Genomic DNA, 25,688 nt, shown 5'->3' on the forward strand with positions numbered 1-25,688 from the left:
ATTATATACAATGTTTCAGAAGTGTACAAACTATGTACAAATAAACATTGAAAGAATTGGATAACATGCTGGATATATTTTTACATTCACTAATATAATTTACAAACGGCGATGGTGCAGATTTAAATTGCATAATCCAGGGTTTTCATTAATATAAAACTGTTGTAAGATTAACAACTCTCTACTTAGGGTGTAACATACAATGTTGACATTGCTTAATGTTGACATGATAGAATGACAACAATCTGTCCCTATCAGCCCAGCAGTCACTTATCTGATCCGACGAAAGTGATGTCTTCCGCAATGGCTATTAGGTCTCAGCAGTCACGTGTGCAGCATCACTGACAGACAACCTGGAACGGCATCCCAGTGAGTCTTGTCCCCTTATCCATAACCCTAATCCCTAACCATCCACCTTGTGCTTAACCCTAACCTCACCATAGTGCCTAACCTTAAGCCTGGCACTGCAGTCTAAACTTAGAATTAGGCAATATATGTAGGAATTAGAGAAAGGGAGAAATACTTATTGAAACGTAAAAGTATTGAAGGGATGACCTGGAAGTGATGTCACTTGACTACCCGGGTGTCACCTTTCTAGGGGATGACACAAAAATGGTGGCTCCTTATCAGTGACCGGGAGCCGGGTGCTAGAGTGTGACATTATCCAGTAGGATCTGGCTTTGCTACTGAGAAGGAGCCACCAGTGCAGAGTCTCCGGGGGTAGCCCAGCATCTCCCAGAATGCTGGGCATGCCCAAGGCCAAAGAGAGCGGTGACACTCCCAGGTATTGTTTGGGGGGCGTGATCTAATTTACGGTCACTAAATTAGGTACTATTTGCTTCTCTATAAAGCTGCACAGAGTGCTTCACAGGGGAGCACTGAATGCCTCTCAGCCAGGAGCAGATCCAGGGAAGGGGCTGAGAATTATCTCTAAAATACCCCCACCAGAGATTCCCAACAGTATGATCACCCAGAGCAAAACACCCACTCCACACTCACCTACACACACTACTGGATATCTGCCTTTCAGGACTGCCCAATCGCTATATTCTTACTTTCTCATAAACCCTGGCTACGTGACTGGCTCCTACCACTTGGCCAATCATGTTCCCGGGGAAGGGTCTGAACTATGCTGCAAAGGGGACAATCAGTGTTCCCCTCCGCAGTAGCAGCTCACCATACACCCACTACAACACTGCTAAAGGGGCTCACCCCCGGGCTGATGTAAACTGGGGACTTCCCAAGAGGCCAAGTCCCAAAGCACTTTTAGGGCAAAAGTACCAATCCACCACTGACTGATATTTTCTCGTGTTTTAGTTGCTAAGGTCTGACAAAATCATGCAATGTCAAATGATCATCTTGCTTATCTTCTTAATGTAACAGTGAAGGAGAACACTGTGTAAAAGACAACAGATCAGCTTTATTTAATGGCTTCAAATTAGACACACAATTTAGCTTTGTACAAACTTTGGTTCTAATCTTTACACCAAGGGCTAAATGTAATAGGGTGTGAGAATCACACCCTATTAAATGTTCATTACTAGTTTGATTTTTTTGCTTAGCAAAGCTGTTGGTATTTTTTCTGTCCTACAATGATAATTGCATGAAAAGACAAACCAGGAATGAGCATTTGGGGCCAAATGTAATAGGGTGTGAGAATCAGAGTGGGAGATTTTGGGAGAGTTTTCCCATTTTTTTTAAAGCAGCAATCAATTACATAGCAAAATCAACCTGGTTTTGCAGCGTATATGATTGCCGCTTAAGAGAAATTCAAAAACTCTCCCAGAATCTCCCACTTTCTGATTGGGCCCATTACAATGGCATGCGATGCGATGCGACGTGATTACACCCGATTTCCCATTGTACAGCCACCCTGATGGCTGATTACTATGTTAAATGCACCCACACACCCAATTTCCCATTGTACACCCACCCTGATGGGTAATTACTATGGGAAATGCCCCCCCATTGTTAACGCCACCCCAGTATCAACGCCAACCCGAAGCGTGGCGAGCGCAGTGAGCCTGCGAGGGGCGGCGGTACGCGTTCTCCGACCTTTTCATACCCCCACTATCCACGTTGGCGTGGAGTTGATTTTAGATAGTGTGGCGAGCGCAGCCCAGTATCAACGCCAACCCGAAGCGTGGCGAGCGCAATGAGCCCCGCGAGGGGACATGGAATACATGTGAATCAACTCCACGCCGACGTGGATTATGGGGGTATGAAAAGGTCAGAGGACACATACCGGCGCCTCTCGCTGGCTCGCTGCGCTCCCCATGCTTTGGGTTGACGTTGATTGTGGGGTGGCATTAACAATGGGGGGGCATTTGACAAAGTAATTACCCATCAGGGTGGCTGTACAATTAAAAATCGGGTATCATCACATCGCATTGCATCGCATGCGATCTGGTCGCATGCAATGCGATGCGACCAGATCTGATAGACCTGATGCCTTAAGATGAAAAGTGGTGGCACCATGCTAGGAAACAGGTACCAAAACACATACTTAAGCTGAAACGCCAGTCGTTCATAGATATGTTCACAGTTTATTGCTGTATTTTTATAATACACAGTGATTATTATTAATAGCTATTTATATAGCACATCTAGATTCTGCAGCACTTTACAGAGACTATTTAGTCATTCATATATGTCCCTGCCCCAGCAGAGCTTACAATCCACTCAATATTCCCAATCACACTCATTTATGTCTGGAGCCAATTAACCTAGCCGTATATTAAGGGAACAAACTGGAATACCCAGGGCCGGTGCAAGGCACCGGAGCGCCCCAGGCGAGGGGGGGTGGGGCGCCCCGGTGCCTACGGGGGGGGTACCTGCGGCGCTTTGTGATCTGGCGGCGGGGTCCCTGCAGTGATGTGCGCAATCCGGCAGCCAGGCGGCGGCGCGGGAAGCGCTGATGGGTTTGAAAACTCGCCGCACGCTGATTGGCTGAATCTCAGCCAATCAGCATGCGGAATGTTTTCAAACCCAGCAGCGCTTCCCGCACCGCCGCCTGGCTGCCGGATAGCGCGCATCACTGCAGGGACCCCGCCGCCAGATCACACAGTGCCGCAGGTACCCGGCACGGACACCCCTGCAGCCTCCATGCGAGAGGCGAGGGGCGAAGTGCCGCCCTCCAGTGGCTGGCGCCCTAGGCAAATGCCTAGATTTGCCTAGTGGTGGCGCCGGCCCTGGGAATACCTGGAGGAAACCCACACAAGTATGAGAAGAATATACAAACTCCAAACAGTTAGAGCCATTGTGGAAAGTGAACTCAGTGATATGAAGCAGTAATATGGACCAGTACACCAACCATTCTGCTAATGATCTGTTCCTTTATTGGCTATCAAATTTGTGTACAAGCAGTACTATCACCATCGATAGTGCTGATACTCTTATTATGACTATGACTATTATGACTCTATATAACTGATGATGAAATCTGATGTAGTATTACAAGATTTTAGACAAAAGTATTTTTATGTATGACTAGATGAAAACATATAATAATTGGTTCCGTAAATACAAAAAACATTTTGTTTACATGCATACTAGTATTGCAATGTAGCTATTGGAGGTCACAATTATTGAATTTATGACCTGGCTTTGACCACATGTTACTTATATGAGTCCCAATAATCCATCACCTTCCCTGGAAAATATGTCCCCTTGGCTTGGGGCTGCTGCTAAAATGTACAGGTCTGCAGGCTTGGGGATCTAATAGTCACTGGTGCACTGGCTGCTTCTCAGTGTGCTCTGATTGGCCTCCACAGTTCATGAAATGATAGGCAGCCAAAGGGATCATTACCAGGAATAGTGCCTGTTACTAGCTACTCCTGACTGCTCGCACCTGGCAATCCCATCCATTTCAGTTAAAGTTCCAAGCAGGGGTGAGCACTACTGGGACATGGGGACAGGTTGTTGTGCTGGGGAATGGGAGCTGTACTGTGTGCTGGATGGGAGCTGCAATATATAGTTGGGTTAAGGCTTGTATACTGTGTACTGAAGCTGTATTGCATACTGAAAGCACTTGTCTGTATTGTATACTGAGGATAGGGGTTTTATTGCATTCATTGTAATTATGGGGCATTTGGCTGTATTATATACTGACATTGGGCTGTAATATTCATGGCACTTTATAAAATGCTTTGTAAGGTTAGATTATACTGTAAGATAAGTATGGAGTGTGGGTTATATAACATAAAACAAAGTAAATTGTATTGTTTTACAAGAGTGAGGACGCCCCCACTGCGATCTTGACACGGAACCCATCGCTCCTCTGCTGAATATTCATATACTGTAAAATGTTTATATAAGTCCTGTATGATTGAGTCCTGCTTATTTTTATTGATGACAACTTCTGTAAAGTAAAGCGTTCCAGAACATAACTGAATACTGACTTCTAGCAGGAAATAATAATAAGCAATATACTGTATGCCTGTGCAATGTGTGAACTGGTGATTTTAATGCACAACTAGTTGTTTCAATCCTTTGCTATAACAGCATTATGGTATTATACAGGCAATAACCCAGAAGAGGAGAGTGATAAACAACTAGCCAATCAGCTCTTACCTGTCTTTTTTCAAACTCAGCCTGTAACAGGACAGGTAGGAGCTGATTGGCTGGTTTTGATCACTCTTCACTTTATCACTTTTTGAAGCTTAGTGCATCTGCCCCTATGTGTTAAAACAAATATTTAGCAATATGATATGTATGACAAACTAAACATCTGTTCTCTCTTCCTGTATGGTCGGTCCCAAAAATAATTGTACTATAACAGTGAAATAGATGTAACAGACATGTTCTGTTCTCATATTAAAAGTGAGGAAATTAGTGACATTTTAGCCTGATGCAAAATGTATCCCAATAAAAGTGAAAACACCTGATCTCTGTGACCTATTTGGTGGTTGCGAAATCTAGTGCTTTTTAGGGCCAGATTCTCTAAGCTTCAAAAGTGATAAAATGGAGAGTGATAAACAACCAGCCAATTAGCTCCTGTCTGACATTTTTCAAACACAGTCTGTGACATGGCAGGTAGGTGCTGATTGGCTGGCTATTTATCACTCTCCATTTTATCACTTTTGAAGCTTAAAGAACCTAGCCCTTATTCCGCTAACTAACAAAACCTGGGACTAAAGCTGTGGCTATCGATTTTGACTAGATAGAAATTGATAGCAAGTTAGTACAAATCACATCATATTAGGCTGCACCCAATCGCCATTCAATCCCAATGCGCGGCCCCGAAAGTCGAAATAGACTGTGCAGTACAGTCATCTACTATCTCGGAACAAGAGCCATGCTGCTTAGTGCAGACCCTCCATCTCTCCCTGTCAGCTGATGCTGGCACCCCTGTAATATTCCTAACTTCCAAACCAATCTTTTTGGATTGCCTGTGACTGCTCAATTAGGTTGACTAATGCAACTAATATGATCCTCCTATAAGACATTGTAAATGTTGCCACTCCCACAAATGACACAATCTTAGGGCTACATTACTAAAACTTCTAAAAATGAAAAGAGATGATATTGCCCATTGCAATCAATCACATCCCGTCTATCATTTTCTAGGATGCAATAGAGAAATGAGAGACAGAATCTGTTTTCATTTAAATTTTTAGATGCTTTAGTAAATTTACCCCTCAGGGTCTAAAACAACATACTTGCCTTTAGAACTGGGACTATTTGTGGATAATGGAGGCTTGTGTTAGGCCAGATATGCCCCACTAAATTCAATTAATTCCTTTCATACATGTGTTTATTTACATATATCTAACGATCGCTGAATTTCTGGTGTGGAAATTGTACTATGCTCTGCTAAACACAATGATGCTCTGCTAGCGCTACTTTGGGCTCTGTTGGAACCCACACAGGCATGCCCTGAAATGATAACATTAGCGCATAAATGTTAGTCATTCAACTTGAAACTGGGCCCAGTTGTGGTGCCCGAGACCAGCTTCAGACTTACAGTATAAATGCTGTAGGCAATGCTTTGGTTTAATCATATTTGTGTACAAAGTTACAAAGTACAAACCAATCCACCGTTACCGAATGTTTTCAACTTGACACTAATAACAGTCTTCTTTGGGGAAAGTCTAAATTGTTTTTTTAGAGAGGCTCTGCCTGAAATTTTCAGCATAACTCAGACCACAAATGTCCATATAATATTTTTCAAATACATTAATCAGATTATGCATGACATCATTTTTTTCAGTCTCGTTCGTTCAGATGTGAAATTGGACAAATCGCTACCACTTGCACAAAAATGAGCCATGATCCACTTGTCCACATACTGGATTACCACACTTTGACATGAGTACACACTGCGTGTACAATTTCCAGTTTGGCTTCATGTCTGCACACATAATATTGACACAGTGAAAAAATCATTTCTTTGCATTAGCTTAATTATAGTATTTATAATCTCAAGAAAATAAAAGTATACTAGACTTTTACTTTTATATATCTAAAGTACAGTACATTATGACAAGGCACAGTACTTGTATATCAAAATAGTGATAGTGATTTCAATTCCATCTTCATGCATAAATTAGTGCTATATGCATGGTACGAGCATATAACCTCCAACTTTTCCCACCTCTTGTTGTTTATTGCAGTAGCTCTCTAATCAGCTGTAATTGACATCTTACATTTATTTATATAGTGTATTTATAGTTATACATTGCGTGTCAATTCCATTTAAACTTGTCCCAAGCATTACTGGCTGTTACACCAGGCAGCTGAAGCCGTGGGAGTGGAAATCGACAGTATTTACTACAGGGGACCTAGACATGGGACTTCCTGCTATCTTAAGGGAAGAGCAGCAGAACATCTGAAGTCGATAATCCCTTATTAATCAATCCAGTCCCCATATACAGTATGCCTTTTACTTATACTGAACATTTGGCTCGCTACTTTTACCTGCTTGTTTTCCTAGTATAGATGGTGCAGGTAAAGCGAGGACACTTCAATACATCCAAAACACTTTACTAGAGCTCTGTGAAAAAATCTCCATAGACCTGTATTAAAGAGTGAAGGACAATTTGAGCATTTCAGCTGCAAAAGCCAGTGACAATCATTCTCTAATCATTTATCAAGGGGGCATCATCATTGGTTAAAATGGGATGTGTTAAGTTAACAACCTACCTCAATGTGTAATAGCTCAGACGTCATCGTGGCCGAATCCAAAGGGGGGCAACAGGGGTGGTCGTGCCGGGGCCTCCACACATTAGGGGCCACTAACACTCTCCCCTGAATCATGCACGCTGCTGGTACTGATTACCTAGCACAGCATGATTCAGCGGTTTCTCCGAATTTCCCACTACACAGTCGCTGCCAGCACCACCTTCCGAGATGCTGCTGGAGTCGCTGTCAGCCTCTCACAGGATTTCACAGTCACTGGAATTTCTGTGAGATCCAGGAGCGGAGAGTGAGTCGGCGCCATTGCACTCAGTCTCAGCTTCTTCCTCAGTGGCGCCAGCAGTGGAGACTGGCTGGCAGCAGGCATTGAGCTTTGTGGCACTGGATCGCCCTACCACTATCCATGGAGGTGCAGTCAGCAGCTGCAGCATTCAGGTGCCTGGAGTCATGACCTAGTACCTATCTACTAATGTTTTTTGTTAAAACAAACTTCTGTTATTATTATTGTTAAAAATAATAATAAATATATATTTATATATTATATACTGGCCCTCATTCTAGTATATATTATATACTGGCCCTCATTCTAGTATATATTATATACTGGCCCTCATTCTGGTTGACTCGCAAAGCAGCAAAATTCTCGTCTTTGTGAGCCAACTAACGCTGCCCGCATGACCACCCCCCGCTGGATGCCGATTTTTCTCACAGTGCTGTGAATGGAAGATTTGCATATACATCCATTTGCAGCCTTGCGTGGGTGGCTGAAATCCTTTGATGGACGCTAACAATTGAATGATTTCTTCAGGCCACGCAAGTAAGTGGAGACTGACTTATATTTGCAGCCATTCTGTCATTCAGGCGGCTGACGTCATGTGGTGTCAGCCGCCTGCACCCGGCAGACCTCCTCCCGCCCTCAATCCCATGGGAATGCCCAGAATTTTCTGGGCGTTCCCATGGGTGGTACCCGGGTCCGCTGCTCCACTCTCCCCGCCCGCACTGTCGCAAGTATGCAAGTCACCGAGGCGGTTCGCCCAGGGACCTTGCACATGCACATGCGCAGACTAAAAACATCACTCCCCTGTGCGAATGCATGGGGGAGCGAAACAATCAGAATGACCCCCACTATGTAGTATACAAACATTCATAGCACTGTGTCTGGACAGTCAGGCACAGTGTTGTGCTTGTATATAATATATTCTTTATTTTATGCAAGATAATTTGGACATTAGGGTACATTTTGTAAAGTGTGATTTTTTTTTGCTGATTGATAAATTATACTTTATTTTCATTACTGCCCTTATATCACTTTTATTGATAGGTGCCCCCACAAGTTTGTTCTCCAGGGCCCCCACAGACCCTAATTTGGCCCTGGTCATCATAGTACCTTACAACTTCTCCTTGGCAATTTGAAGGTAATAGAGGATGTTTGCTGTGCCACAAACTTCAGGCTTCTTAACCTTTTTCACCTGGAACCTAGATTAAATATACAAATAAGCTTTATATTTAATAGTACACTTACTTGTAAATACAATAATATTATGCTTATCATTGTATATCAATGAAGTATACAACTTTTAATTAATAGTATTGGGGCCCTTACATTAGGAGAGAGTTGGGGCAATTCCTCATTCCACCAATGGGGGATCGGGGAAATCAAACCAACAGATTGTGAATCATTGATGTCTGTAGATTGGCGGGTCAGATTAGGATCATAAGAAATAATGGCAAAGATATAGACCATACTGTGGCCATACATCTAAGGCCCACTTCCTCATTCTGTAAGTCGGATCCACCAATTAGCAAACCAGTTAATCCACCAAATAGCGATACATCAATGATTTGTAATCCTTCTGGGGATCTGGAAAATAGATCATGTTAAAATTTTCTGGCTCACTGATCCTGATTTACGAATATAGGATTTCCAATATGTTGGATTTCTCGGACCCCTTGATCCAGTCTTCAGCAGAATGGGAAATTGTCCAGATACCTGACAGATGTATGTCCCCTTTTATCCTGAAGTCTTTAGAAAAAAATTGATAATAGCGACTTTACAATCTTATTAAGTTTATGATTACTGCATTTTAAAGAAATGTTGACACACTAGTTAATTAAAACACCTCCCTATTAGGTGTTATTGGTGTACAAATACGAGCTAAAATACAGTAACTGATATTTTTTATATTCTAGTTTATTTTTCTCTTTGTCGATATGTTTCTTTGTGTAGTTAATTAAACATAATCATTCATAACAATTTTATTTTCAGATTTTTCATTTTGAATAGGATTGTTTCTTTCAATGACAGCTTAACTTTCTTTCTCCCCTTGTGTTTTACTGAGACAAGGGGAAAATGGATCATTCTATCAGGATCCTTATGATAACAGCAGTATTTTAAGTGCATTGACCTCATGTTTCCAGAATGGAATACAGATCATTGTATCACACTCCGTTTAAAAGGGAAGGGGGGTAAGGAAATTTGTGGCTGGTAGAAAATATTTTTTCTTGCTCAATCACAGGCAAAGAGGGACATAGCTGAAGTGACAGGTGACAATATCCACAGCCTGGTCCAGTGATAAGCCCAGGCACATAAAAATAGACTCCATGATCTCATCAGCTTCTGAGAGCCAGAGAACCTAACAGCTATGCCAGTGGAGACAAAAGTGGGGACTTAAAAAGGCTCGTAGAAAGGGCAGCAGAGAGCTGGGGATATTTTCTTACTTTGGTTAAGCTCCAGCTCGGAGTGCATTTGTCCCTTGTCGTCTCTTTATGGAACATCGTGACTCTAATGGTGTATATGTCATGCCTGATTCACCGGTATCTTCTTACCACAGCACAGATAATCCCTATGCAGGTAAATCGCACCTCTTACCGGTTACCAATGTGATACTCTGCTGTAGGCTAAAGTTCTTGTCTGTTTCATGCAATGAGACAGTATATTGTATTTGTTTGGATATAAGCATTCCTATTGTATGAATTGGATGATAATATACAACTGCAAGAAATACATCTCATTTGTTGTCTGGGATTTGTCTGAGTGTGAGTGATGATTGATTGGCTTGACAATTTGAAGAGCTTGGGAAGAGAAGTGGATTTTAAAGTGGGTTGGAATGCTTCAAGTCATAGTAACACCTCCTGGGCTGCATTTCTTGTCATTGTGCTTGTCCGTAATGGAAAATCCCATTTGCTGTATAGTTATCATTGTCATAACTCAAGTCAGACATTTAAGGCATTACTCTTCACATTGTATTTATCGGTTTCTGTTTTGTTCATGGAAGAGTTACAGCCATCAACCAAAGGCTCAATAACAATAATAAAACAAATACAAGCAATATTACACTAACAAAAAGGTCTATTAGTGCACTTTAAGACTTCTTTTCCTGCTGCGCTTATTTAATGTTTATTGGACCCATAGTAAACTGCACCTGAAGTATAGTGGAGACAGAGCTAATTCTTCAGCTGTCCATAGGGACATTTTATTTGTGACAGCTAGTTATTGTGCTCTTAGTTTTCATGCTCCTCTAGAGAGATAGAATTTTTTTAGATAATATTTCATTGTTGAGTCAAAGTGCCAGGGGCACCTGTAATACAAGTATCCCAGGAAATAGATAGAAATAGATAATTAAAAATAATAATTATCAGTTCAGCGTTTTAAGCACACAGTGCCAGTTGATCAGTTTCATAGCGCAGGGATTTATTATTGCGTTGCTCATCGTTATATGATATAAATACTGCGTACCATTCCTCCTTTTAGTAATGTCATCTGTATTCCCAGTTCTGCAGGGGACGCTTTCCCAACAGGAATTAAAGGTTGCGATTTAGAATAACAGAATTTATTGACAAATTTATGAATCCTCAATCACATATTTCTTTACATAGTATTGCTAACTGAGGCTAATATGACGAATGTCACACTAAGGGTTTTGATGGGCATCCTCTGGAATAAAAAAATAAAAAATTTTACTGGGTGAATTTGGGGAAAATTTATCACCATCTGCATTTATTATGATACATATTTTTAGCATAAATTCACAAAGTTCAAATAAATCTCTTGATGCAAATTTACCAATGTTTTCTTGCCACGAGATGGGGTATGATAGGGGCCTGTTCTGGCAAAGAGCTGGAGGCAATGTTATTGCTTGAAGATTCCTGCTTCCTAATCCAGGTTCCCGGCAACCAATGTACATGTGTCGCAGTGGACCGATGGAGAGGTAGCCAGTTCATTTGCGATTTAGTAGCCCATAGGCTATTATGGAATAATGCCATCTAGAGATTGCATTACCTATCAGCATTACCTATCTCATTGTCAGGTATCTGATGCAGCCCCTCCATGGCGAATACTTAACATTTGCAGTTGTTGTTTTTTTAAATGAAGCCCTAGGCAAGAATTTGGCTGGTGCCCCCTAGCACTGCCACTAGTTCCGCCTCTGACCCTGCTCCCCTTTCCCAGCCCCATCAACCCTCATCATAGCAGTCATCATTTTGGTGCTCCTACAGTGCACACATTCGTTGTGCAGTCCAAACAGGGGTGTGTTCTTGCTGGGAAGGGGCATGGCCCCATAATAGTACCCCCAATTCAAATTATGCCACACAGTAGTTCAGCTTTATTCACATTATATCATGCGATGGTGTCCCTTATTCACATTACATCACACAGTAGTACCACTTTACCTTATATACATTACTCCTTACATTATTCACATTATACCCTTAGAAAAAAAATCCTGAGAAAATATTGTATTTTAAGCACCTCCATGGCCACACTGCAACCCAGCACAAAGCAGTGTGTGCTGGGCAGAGGAGAAGAGCTGCAGCTGCTGCTGTCACTTGGCCCTTCCATCAGACTTTGGCCTGGGGGGGATATCTTGTAAATATAATTTGAAAATTCAGCTCCTTAATATCAATCTCTGTAACTTTTACAAAATGCATATAGCTTAAAACACTGTATATGTTGTACATTGTTCATTTGAACATGCCAATGGTTTAAATACCTAAATTATACCGTGTGAAGAATAGATGAAGGGATTTACACACATTCTCTCAACCCTGTCCTAAAACAGGACATATAGGGCCATTTGCACTTCAGGTGGGAATATAATTAAAATGTTTCAATAGGCAGAGAGTTGGAATTGGTACTGTAACACAACTCTAAAACGATGTGCTTAGATACCGTTGCTAAGGTTTCTTTGATTATTATATAAAAAAAATACTAAATTATAATACATACTGTTTTAATACACAGTATAGTCTGATACTAAGGGGGCAATTTACTAAGATGGGAGTTCTATTTAACATGGCTCATTACTATGGGCAACCAATCAGATACTATTTATTAACTTCAAAAAGGTGCTGAATAAATTAGAAGTAGATTCCGATTGGTTACATAGTAACATACTATGTGAAATAGAACTCTCTTCTTAGTAAATTTTAATAATAACTTTAACCTACAGCAAAATATCCCACTATCACCTTAAAAGCAGCTCATGTTTTTCTTGGATGTCAAAAAAAAAAAAAAAACAATATTGCATTTGGACCCTTAATTCACGATATGACTTGTCATGATGCACATTTACACCTTTTAACTTTTTCTACTCATACCTCTATATATGAAGCCCATATTGTTGGAGCAATGTTTATTATTGGACAATATCAATGTTAAGCTTAGCAACTAAACTAAACCCTATATATTTCTTCTCTTACAGAACTTCACCGCAGTGAGAGTGTACAGGACAAGAACGTCAAGGAGGCAAGAACCAAATGTAGAACCATTGCATCTCTGTTGACAGATGCTCCAAATCCCCACTCCAAGGGTGTTCTTATGTTTAAGAAGAGGCGTCAGAGAGCAAAGAAATACACTCTTGTGAGTTACGGAAGTGTAGACGAAGATCGTTACAACGACGACGAGGACGGTGTCCTCCCAACAAGTGAATCAGAGTTTGATGAAGAAGGATTCTCTGATGCACGAAGTCTAACAAACAATTCAGACTGGGACAGCACCTATATGGATATTGAAAAGCCTAAAATGGAACATGAGCTACAGGAAGAAAAGGGCCTGAGTGAGGCATCTGGAAAGGGAGCAGCATTGTTTGAAGTACAAAGACAGAAATCAGAACAGATGGCTGAAAATACTCCAACACAAAATCCGCAAGAGCCCCAGAAAGCTCCAATTGCCCCTCCTAGGAGATCAATGAATAATGGGAATGTCATAAATCTGGTCAATTGTGATAGAAGCCATGAGAACTTAGAGAATACCAAGGTGACAAGCACAAAGATATCACTAGCCCCACCTCAATCTCAAGTATCACAAATGGACAATGCCCAAGCATCTGTAGCTGGAAGTGGTATCTTCAATAGGTCTGCACGACCATTTACTCCCGGTCAAGTTGAACAGCGGAATTTGGCTTCATCAGTTGTGTTCAAACCTACCCCACCCAAAAAAATTGAAAGTTTACCTGTGCAAAATATTGCTCCACCACCATTCACTCCATTTACAACTGACACATATGCAAGTCCTCAAAAAACTCCAGTTAGCTCTGTTGCATCACTTTATATTCCAGCACCTGGGAGACCCGTGCCATCATCATCAACCCAATATATTGAAAGTGAAAAACAAAACTCTCCAATTCCAACAACACCGAGAACTACTACTGCTTCCATATATCTCTCATCTCCTTCCCGGCAACCAGGATCTCCAATGGTTACTTCGCAGCCATACGTTATAGATTCCACTCCAGTGGCTCCATTGACATCTACTGTGTCACAATTTATTAGTCCAGCATCCAGTACTTTGAAAAATGCATCTTCTTATATCTCACCAGTGGCCAATGTGAACCAATCATCTGAGTCAGTAAATTCAAGAGAACAGAGGATCTCTGTACCTTTTGGGCGCACCGGTATCCTAAATGAAGCTCGAAAGAGAGGAGGCAGGAAACAGATGTTTGTTAAAAAAGAGGAGAAGAAATGCTTACCTAACCCAGAGCTTCTTTCTATGGTGCAGAATATAGATGATAAACCCAAACAAGAGCAACATGGTGCCGGTTTTGAGTCTGGCCCTGAAGAGGACTTTCTCAGTTTAGGAGCCGAAGCTTGCAATTTTATGCAATCTTCAGCACGGAAACTTAAAGTTCCTCCTCCTGTGGCTCCAAAACCTATTTTAAAGACATCAGAAAACCTTGTGAATGGAGGTCAAGAAATGCCCCAGTTGAAAGGCAAAGGAGCAGAATTGTTTGCAAAACGACAAAGTCGGATGGACAAATTTGTTGTTGACTCAGACCATAGATCTAGCTCCAGGCCTAATTCAAGGCCAAGGACACCCTCTCCAACACCATCTCTTCCATCATCTTGGAAATACTCATCTAGCATTCGTGCACCACCCCCAATTGCATATAATCCAATGATGTCTCCATTTTATCCATTAGCAGCATCCAAATCTCAAGGTACCAAAGTAAACAGCATAGTAAAAAAAGGTGCTACTGCCAAACCAAGAATGCAAGCCATTGATTTTATGCGTCATCAGCCTTACCAACTAAATTCAGCCATGTTCTGTTTTGGTGATACTTCTAATGGTCAAGATACCCAAAAATGTAATGTTACTCCAGCTAGACAAGTGCCTGTGAAAACTGCTAGAGCTCATGAAATTAAGCGCTTCTCAACTCCAACTCCAATGTCATCATCACTCAACATGAATCCTACTGTTTTAGCTCCCAGATCAGCAACAACTCTTGCAGAACCAGTTTGGAGAACCGATGCAGCTTACCAACCGATGCCAACCAATGTTACGGGGCCAGTGCCTTATCATGCTCCCATCCAGGAGGCTCAACAAATAAATCGAGCTGCTTCAGTACTTAGTCCTACAAACTCATTCTTATCCCCTAGATCATCAATTTCAAGAATCCAGGTAGCAAAACCCAGATTCTCTGCAGCAAAAACTGGAATGCAGGCTAACGTATGGAGACCAGCCAGAGTGCACTTCTAATCTTGCAGATTATATGCGTATGATGTTGTTGACCCTCTAGTGAAAATGCGCTTAAAATAAATTTTTGCTTTGCTGTTTTGTAATGCGCATACAAAAATAACATTCTTTTCATCCTTGTAGTTTTGCCTGGAAAACTGTATTAAGCAAAGATTGTTTTAACCTAAGATTAACTAAGAAGAAGGAAATACTGTATGAAAGAAGAGTATCAGATGCCTCTGAACTATAGTGGATTATAGAATGGAAACTGAAGATGAACTTTTAAATGAATTCAATAAACAATTGCAAAACATAAAACTGAGAAACTTTGGAGGCAGTAATTTTTTTTAAATTGTACAGGATGTAACAGGAAAGTAATATACAACTCGTTAAGGAAAGAGAGAAAGACTGAACTAAAACATGGACATTGTGCCACGATGGCGAAAGGTTGGTGCAGTTACTTTAAGTGACTTGAATGCGGACATGTTTTATGTCATACCACTATCCAACAAGGTGACATTAGATACACACATATCTGCCAAGAATATTAAAACAAATTATCAAATTTTCTTTTACCAAATAACTTTGCAAATTTTATTTTCTTTGGCCAGATTGAAAATGTCAGCATGTCACTTATGGTGCACATATTGGACTGAAATGTAAAGTAGGCAAGTCGCTGTGTTTTTGCCATGACGATTTTAGATTCTTTTAAGACAATATAAGAAATAGCTGCATGATAATGTTGTTTCCATGGTATGTGCATGTGTTTGACATTATTCTGCATCACAATCATTTTGTGTATCATGCACAAAATGTCATTTGTATGTTAGTTTACAAAGTGGGATATTTTTTGATTATCCAAAGGCAATTTTCACGTGGATTTATGCACACAATGTTTTACTTTAGTTTTCCGCCAAAATGTACTAATGTATGATATTTCCCATTCTGCAAGTACGGAGAGAAATTTGATTCTGGTAAAAATGACGACGACTTTTGTAACACAGCACTAACATGACATTTATTTGCAGTGATTGATATGTTATTAAAACTTAGTTAATATCAACATAATAAAAACTAAAAAAAGACATAAACAGTAACAATAAGAGTAATACGAAAATTAAACAAATTGTTCATGTCTCTTACCAATATGTAGTACAGCACTATCAAGATTTCCTGATTTACTTGTTAAATAAAGCTTATGTTTCCTTTGGCACATTTCCACTCCTTCAACAATGTTGTTTACAAATACACACTTTCTAGTATCATTTTACAAATGAATCCTTTACAGTATTATGGTAAGATCATGGTGTTGTAGGACTATGGGGCACCAAAGGTTTGCACTGATGAAGGTGGATCCTTGGTCTGTGTTGGTAAGTGTGAGTTAGGCACGAGTGACCAAGAGTCATATAATGTACATCTGTATTTAATATGCTTCCAAGAGAACCTAAATTTGTAAAAGTGATATGTATCACCAGGGGTTAAAGTGAGGTGGAACATTTTAACCTCCACATTGGCCCTGCACAGTAATTCTCACAGAGAAGCATTCTAGTTTGCAGGGGGATCCCAGAAACCCTACCACTGGCCCTGTCTCCGCCTAATAGGGGGGAGGGGAGAGGGGTAATTAGGTGGCATAGAGAAATGAGTTTGCCCACCTCTGCATGACCACTTTAAGCCCTGCGTATCACAGTGCCATCCAGCAACTACTTGTAACAGACAGTATTTGTTGCACAGTCATGATGACTGTATCTTTTTCCATGCATGTGTCTGTGTCATATGACCACTGGCCATTTTCCATGCATGTTCAACATGTTGAAAATTATGTATTGTATCATATGATCATGGGTCATTTTTAATGCTTGTTAAGCATGTATTGTGTCATATGACCATGGAGCATTTTTATACATGTTAACCATGTACTATGTCATATAACCATTTCCTCCATCAGACAAGGAAAAGTCGCCTTTTTCCAATGTCAACCTTGTGCGGTCAAACTTTTGGAGTTGACCTAGACATTACTGACCTAGACATTGTCAACCTAATATACTACAGCCATGCGTGGAAAGGTGGTGACATTTAAAAATGTGTTTTCTTTTACTTCAGGTAAAAATTCTCTGTGCAAGGGATTTCCTATCATGCCATATTATAATAGCTGAGATCTGCATAGTACAGCATACGCAATCTGAACACAATTCATGAGTTGTATATATTACAGTCTACATTGGGTTAGAATACAGAAAATGTGCATCTGGGGAGATATCAAAAACATAAAGCGCAATTGGCTATTTGGTGTAAAATCATTGGTTCACAGCATGGACAACATCAGAACATTGGGATATTTAAAAATTGTTGTCATAATTGCGTTAATAACGTTTTGCACCATTTCAAGAGTTACATTAGAAATAGTGGTATGGCATAAAACACTGTTTGACATTCCTTGTACCGACCTGCTCGAAGACTGCACGACAATATATTGATATTTGAACATATGAATATATACGGAAGGATTTGATGTAAAGTTCAGCACAATGTGTTCCGGACTAAGTTCTAGTGAAGATCGTAAAGCCCAAAGGCAGCCTGTGGCGCAGACATGGCCGGCATTCAGGGAGATGATTGATTTGACACCTGTGAATGATTGTAAATGAAATTAAAGCTTAGAATAGACATTGGAAATTTGGTATTTGATTGATATAGTGGCAGCCTAGATTTAGTTACAGCAAGTGAAAGAGATGTTGCTGTGGGTGAGACGGGGGAAATGTACGTACAAGGATGACTTGAAAGCAAGTATAAAACATTCAGAAGTCTTTGGAACATGAATACTGTAGCTGCTCTGCTTTTTTACTACTGTATTAACAACAGTTATTTATTAGACTACTATGCAAAGCTTGAATGCAATTACCTGAATTGACGCCATCACTTTTTAAAGTAGTTTTCAGAAATTAATCTTACCATAATGACTGTGTACTAAAGTAACCTGAGTCCGGGGTGTCAGAAAGTGTCCGCAGAGTGTTAACTTGCCATCTGGCAGTTCTGAGTGTAAGATTTCTAATAGATTTTTAAATTGTTCAATAAAATTTCTTGTCCAAAGTCAAAACTAGATCCATTTTATTTCATTGACAATAATGTGAATTGTGAATTCATAATTCTCTTTTTTTACACACTGAAAACGATATACACATAACAGGGGAAAAAAGATGCATAACGCCATCTATCATTAAATATATGTGTATATATATATATATATATATATATATATATATATATATATATATATATAAAACACTTTAAAAGTGGCACTCACGCTGCTTGCTTCAAAGATAACAGTAATCCATAATTACTTCAACGTTTCGGTATTTATTAATACCGTCTTCAGCATATGAAAATACATGAAATACACTCACCTTAAATAAGAAACTACCATGTGAAACAAAGACACGCCGACTGCCACCACACCCGCCACTGATTGCGGAGGGTGCCGCTCAGAGCATCAGGACGCACACTGACGTCATCTAATGCCTCAGTCAGCCACCGTTACAAACAAATACATACATAGATAAACATAGAATAGGACAGTAGATAAGAACCACGTGGCCCACCTAATCTGCCCCTTTTAAAGTATACAGCCTAGTCTAGCTAGTCTCTACTTTCCCTGCTCTCTGTTTCTCTATGTATTGCCACTTGCTAAATACTTGCCCGGAATTGTTCATCGCCAGGGAGGAGTATGACGTACAAGCACATACTGTTGATGACAAATGTCCAGATAACACTAAAGGTGCCCATACACAGTACAATTATCATATATAATTTGGACTAGATCCCATTGCATAGGTTTTGCAATGCAATGAGATGAGATGAGCTCTAGTGCAAAAAGTATGGGCAGCACATACTTTTTGAGCTGTGCGATGAGATGTGTGATAGGAGCACGCATCTCATCACACCCAGCAATTCTACCGTGTATGGGCACCTTAATGCGCACACAGTTCCAAACAAAAACATCTTTACTCTGGCAAGAGTGAATGTAACATAACATTAACAGTTAATAATAGTTGCTTAAATTATATGTAAATGCTTAAAGAAAAAGGCACAATTCAATGGGTTATGAAACCAGAATTGTTTTTGTTTCTTTTTATCCATTTCTACGTTTTTGAAAATCGGGAAACTATGTACTCAAAGACACGGGCCGGTAACCTGTAATCTACAGTAACCTGCCATACAATAAAAAAATAGCTTTTAACACATTTTTTGCCTAATGGTATTATTATCGTACTTCCCCATTATAGCCTACTTTTACCATGCGTTAAATTTCCCTATACTGCAGTGAACACATAGGTTCTGGGAAAAGCCAAAGTCCTTTGGTTTTCCGTGGCTGTACTCCTGGCTTAGAACCACAGCTATCTGAGTTTTGGTTTCCCCAGCCTGAGGCAGGTGGGACAAAACCACCAGGGCCGGCGCCACCACTAGGCAAATATAGGCATTTGCCTAGGGCGCCAGCCACTGGAGGGCGGCACTTCGCCCCTCGCCTCTCGCAATGAGGCTGCAGGGGTGTCCGTGCCGGGTACCTGCGGCGCTGTGTGATCTGGCGGCGGGGTCCCTGCAGTGATGCGCGCTATCCGACAGCCAGGCGGCGTGGGAAGCGCTGCTGGGTTTGAAAACATTCCGCATGCTGATTGGCTGATATTTTGAAGGGCATGAGTCATTGGGGGTTATTCTGATTCACTCGGAAAGGCACAATCACTCTCTAAGGGACAAAACCATGTGACCTGCAGGTGGAGCTGATGTAACATGTGCAGGGAGAGTAATTTGGATGGGGGTGTACTTCAAAATGATATATATTGCAGTGTAAAAATAAAGCAGCCAGTATTTACCCTGCACAGAAACAAAATAACACACAAATGTAACTCTCTCTGCACATGTTACATCAGCCTCACCTGCAGTGCACATGGTTTTGTCCATTAGAGAGTGATTGTGCCTTTCCGAGTGAATCAGAATAACCCCCCTTATGTCGAAAGTCAATTAGTCGATCACTATTGGTCGAAAGGCAACAGGTCCACACATGAAAAAGGCCAACATGCATTAGATCGACATGGTCAAAAGGTTGACACAAGCAAAAGGTAGAAATGGAAAAGGTGAACATGGAAAATGTCGACATGAGTTTTTCAGGGTTTTTGGTGTCTATGTTGACAAAGGTAGACATGGACAACGTATAAGCGTACCATGTCCCCTCGCAGGATGCGGTACCTCGCTGAGCTTGGCACACTATTATATTACCCCTCCGTGTCAACTGGGATGGTGAAATATGAACAAGTCCTTTGAAAAAAAAAATTGGCACACTAACAGTCCAGGTTTTAGAGATATCCATGCTGGCATCCATCGCAAACCATCTATTCAATGGAAAAAGTATGTACATCAGATTGGGAACATGGCTGTCCCTCTCTAATAATAGTCACTGCAGCAAGTGCCAGGGATAGGTTGTCATTGATGTTACCGGAGTTGGGCTTATATCGCTCAGCTAATTTCCAGGAAGATGTCTGTCAGCGCAATGCAGCTCTCTCACAGCCTGTAACGCTGTGGCATTAGCTGTACTGATAAGCAGTGATGCACTTTGTGAAGAAATATTAATTTCATTGTCAGTTCCTTTTTAAGGGGAGATTACATTTATCCCTATATTTCCTGCGCATCTAGAAACCCATGCAGCAAATGACTATGCTTTCTGTATTGTTTCTTATGTTTTTTTTCGTGTATGTAAGGCTATACCAGCTCATCTTCAATGGACTTTTATGAAGTTCCTGAACCATTATACCCATTACAAATACTTTCCCTTTTTGTCGTAACATATTTTCTACATGCAATGTGTATTACAGTAAAAGTAATCATCCACTTAATGATTCTACAGTCCTGGAGCCAAGTAGGTTTAAATAACTGTCTCCTCCTTAGGCCAATTATAACTGTTTATCTTTATAAACTGTTGACAGCCTTTGACACAACATTAATGAAAGGCCTTGATCACAGTGAAGTTTTATTTATACCTTGCCATAGTAATTAGTGAGAAGTTTAGGTTTTGCAGACATCTGCCAGTAGAACTGCCATCAAACTGATCTAGTTCATCTACAACCAATTCCACAGCAGTGATCAGGATGTTCATACTGGCGTTCTGTGGAACTAGGGAAGGTATTATTTAGGGATGTGTACTTTATGTGTTTCGTGTTTTGGGTCTGTATCTCCAGCCATGTTTCGGGTCTGGATCTGTTCCAAAACATCGCCCTTCCGGGTTTCAGATCTGTATTTTTTTTTTAAAACATAAAAACCACTAAAATCGCAGAATCTATTTTTTGCTCCTATGCTATTATTAAACTCAATAACATTAATTTCCACTCATTTCCAGTCTATACTGAACACCTCACAAAGTTGTTTTTAGGCCAAAAAGTTGCACAGAGGTAGCTGGATGACTATGCTAAGCGACACAAGTGAGTGGCACAAACATGTGGTCCATCTAGGAGCGCACTGCAGTGGCAGACAGGATGGCAGTTTGAAAAACTAGGCCCCAAAAGCACATAATGCCAAAAAAAGAGGTGCAAGTGGAATTGTCCATGGGCTATCCCACCCACCCTTATGTTGCATAAATAAGACATGCACACTGTCTTTAACAAACCAATCTTTTCAGTGACAGGGTCTGCCACATGACTGTGGCTGAAATGATTGGTTTGTTTGGACCCCCACAAAACAAGAAGCAATTCATCTCCCCTTACAAACCACCTCTACAGAGACATCCTCCAATTCCTTACCCCCTTCATTGTGTACTTCCTCACCCTCAAAGATTATCAATTCATCCCCGCTGGAATCCACAATCACAGGTACCTCTGTAGTCTCTGGAGGCAAATTCTGGTCTTCATTGAAGAATTGATAATTCATTTTGATGAACATCATCTTCTCCACATTTTGCGGAAGCAACCTCCTATGCCGCTCACTGACCAGGTTCCCGGCTTCACTAAAAACTGTTTCGGAGTACACACTGGATGGGGGACAACTCAGGTAAAATAGAGACAGTTTGTACAGGGGCTTCCAAATTGCCTCTTTTTCCTCCCAGTACAGGTACAGACTGTTTGACTACTTGGATGCTGTCACCAACATAATCCTCCACCAATTCAATGGTGACAGCATCGTACACAGTGACAGTAGACATCTCAGCAATCGCTGGCAGGTCCTTCAGTCTGGACCAGATGTCCAAACTCTCTCCTGCCTTCCCTGCATCACTGTCAGCAGGTTGGGTAGGAAAGTTGAGCTGTTTCCTCGCAGCCACAGGTGTGGGAGAAAATGAAGGAGGAGCTGTTGTCGTGTCACAGTCCCCTTCAGATGATAATCTCCTGACCAGCAGGTATTTGCACCACTGTAGACTTGTGTCCACCGGAAACAGAGACACAACATACGCATTAAACTGAGGATCAATCACTCTGGCCAGAATGCATTACTCTGACTTTGACTGACCACCCTCGCATTCTGGCAAAGCATATGAAGGGCTTCATCCACAAGAGCTGCATGCTTTGTGGAATTGCAACGCTTTAGCTTCTCCTTCACTTTCTCCAGCTGCTTCTGCAATCGTCTGATCAGGGGAATGACCTGACTCAAGCTGGCAGTGTTGGAACTGGCTTCACGTGTGGCAAGTTCAAATGGCTGGAGAACCTTGCACAACACGGAAATCAGTCTCCACTGTGCTTGAGTGAGGTGCATCCTTGCTCCTTTGCCTATGTTGTAGGAGGATGTGTAGGGTTGAACAGCCTTTTGCTGCTCCTCCATCCTTTGCAGCATATAGAGGGTGGAGTTCCAGCACATCACAACCTCTTGTTTGAGGTGATTGCAGGGCAGGTTCAGGAGTATTTGATGGTGCTCCAGTCTTCGGCAGGCAGTGGTAGAATGGTGAAAGTGTCCCGCAATTATGCGGGCCACCGCAAGCACCATGTGCACGCTCCTGTCACTGTTAAGGAAATGCTGCACCACCAAATTTATTGTGTGGGTAAAATATGGCACATGTTGTAATTTGCCTATATGTAATGCCTGCACAATGTTACTGGCATTGTCTGATACCACAAATCCCCATGACAGTCTAAGTGGGCTAAGCCATTGCACAATGATTTCCTTCAGTTTCTCTAAGAGGTTGTCAGTGTTGTGCCTACTGAAACCAGTGATACACAGCGTAGCCTGCCTTGGAAGGAGCAGGCATTTCGGTGATGCCTTTGCTGCGGAAGGTGATGCATCTACCCAGTGGGCTGTCACAGTCATATAGTTTGCCCTGTACCACTTGCCCACATGTCCGTGGATAAGTGGACAGTGGGTACAACCGCATATTGGGCCAGTCTGCAGGGGGTTGGGCATTCTTTCGGGCTTCTGTAGCCGGACAGGGGAGCAGAGCGGTCCCTTCAGCGTGTGAGCTGGGCGGCGTGGGAGCGGGGTGGGGTGAGTATGAGCAAGGGGAGGGAGCTGAAATTGTCTCATCTTTCAGTCCGGCGGACGTACACACCTAGCAATGATGGCTTAAAAACTAGCCATTGGCACTAGATGTGCTGGTAAAACCAGTCAACGCCCCAGCGTGCATCATCATGACATTAGTCAGCCGGCGCTTGGGTATACACACTGGGCAACTTTCAGCTGAAAATTTTAATGCTAAATTTCTATCAGTGGCTCATAATATTAAATAAAGCTTGCTGGACAGTTATGTATTACACATCGGCATCAGGCTTTCATTCATTATAAGTGACGGTAGCCGGAAGCATAGAATATAGCCCAGCCCTACATATTCATACACATTATAGGTCATAAACCATAAGAGTGGCTGCTCCATTAAGGCCCATGCACACATTTCAAAAGACTTTCCCAAAGTCACCAAACTTTCACCAAAGTAGTGCATACACACTGAGCTATTTTCCCCAGGAAGTGAGAGATTTTCAGGAGGAGTAAAGGCCCATACACACTGGGCGACTTTGAGCTAAAAGTCGCTCAAAAGCCGCCCAGTGTGTATGCCCCGGTGATGAGCGGTGAGCGCTGCTGCATGCTCCCGCATCATCGCCGGGAAAGCCGTTCATCTGCTGTTTATACCAGCAGATGAGCGGCTTTCAGGGCGGCTTTGCATAGCTCTGCGCTATGCAAAGCCGTCCTCCCCCCTACGTCAGCGCCGGGCAGGGGGAAAGTCGCTCAGTGTGTATGCACTGAGCGGCTTCCCCCCCCAGCGATGATTGGCATCATCGCTGTCTATACACTCTGGGCATAGTCGTCCAGTGTGTATGGACCTAAAGACTGCTGAAAATCTTTCAATAAAATTATATTTACATAATGGGCGGGGTTTGAATCCCAAGGGAGGGAGCAGGGGCCACTTTATTCAGTGCATTTCTGTTCCTGGTGCCTGATTCAGAACTGATTGCTGGGCTGCATATATTCGGAGCCCAGCGATCAAGTAAACGCCACCCCACACCACCCCGGCCAGGCAAAATCCTGAGCCCGCATGCTAGTCTGTGAATGGATGTGCATGAAATCATCCATTTGCAGTGAGGTGGATATATTCGCTAAATGGCGGAGGGAGGACATTTGCACGGCTGGGGGGGGCGTTTAAAGGCTCAATAAGCAACGAACTACCACTGCTTAGCGAGCCAACCAGAATCATGCCCATAGTGCGAATTCAAGATGAATGGAAAACAAGCCATCTATTCCATCTCACCCCATAAGTGCAAAAAAGGACAATGTCTCATGGAGAATTGTGGAGAGTGTAGGTGTATCCTTCCTATAGTTAAAATAATGCAGTCAGACACATTGAATAACGAGGATTCCAAAGATTGATTAGTGATTTCATGTATCAGCTACTGTACTTTCAAAAATATATTTATATTGCCGTTTCTCTTTCCTCATGAAATGTGTTGACAAGATTTGTAATGGTCCAACAGCTTTACAGGGAGCTGGATAGAGCACTGTTAAAGGCAGTCGGGATTGTTATCCAGGAAATCGGAATGAAGACCACAGTGTGAGGCAATGTCATCAAGAGGTTGTTTTTTTGAGTGGATATAGAGTGCTAGACCGGTGGCACCCAAACATTTTTAGGGTGTGGTTCATTAAGTTGACAGTGTCTAGGTCGACGCATGTCAACCCCTTTTCCATGTCAACAATTGCTTGTGTTGACCTTTTAGCCATGTTGACCTAATGCATGTCATTGTTATTGTTGACCTATTGGCAGGTATTCAATGCGGCCGGTGAGGGGGTTAAACAGCAAGGATTGCAGAAAACAAGCGATCCTCGCTGTTTAACCCCCTCACCAGCCGCTCGCCCTATTCAATGTTCAGGGGGAATCCTCGCCGTCACACGACGGCGAGGATTCCCCCAAACAGCGAGACCTGCGGCTAATGCAGAAAACTTGCTGTATTTAGCCGCGAGTCTCGCTGCTTCTGGAGCCGCATACGCCAATTCTCCTTTGCTTAAAAAATGGAGCGAGGGGGAATTGGCATATGAAGGGGGGTGCGTTGAATACTGATGGGTGAGTGGTGACAGCGAGCAGGAAGCCCTGCTCGTTGTCGCCGCTCGCCCACCGCATTGAATATCTGCCATTGTGTGTTGACCAATAGTGGTCCAC

The 25,688-nt window shown here is 41.9% G+C and overlaps 1 protein-coding gene across 1 annotated transcript in view; it reads left to right on the forward strand.

Annotated features, from left to right (window-relative positions):
- The window catches only part of SYNPO2L (synaptopodin 2 like), a 55,503-nt gene extending 39,075 nt beyond the window's left edge, over positions 1–16,428 (forward strand). Inside the window, exon 3 of the mRNA XM_083148581.1 lies at positions 12,837–16,428. Coding sequence (XP_083004707.1) covers positions 12,837–15,109 — 2,273 coding nt within the window. The 3' untranslated portion in view covers positions 15,110–16,428. The remainder of the gene's footprint in view (positions 1–12,836) is intronic.
- The last annotated feature ends 9,260 nt before the right edge of the window (positions 16,429–25,688 follow it).

This window comes from Crinia signifera, chromosome 6 (genome assembly GCF_055691185.1).
Source record: "Crinia signifera chromosome 6, ASM5569118v1, whole genome shotgun sequence".
Lineage (NCBI taxonomy): Eukaryota > Metazoa > Chordata > Amphibia > Anura > Myobatrachidae > Crinia > Crinia signifera.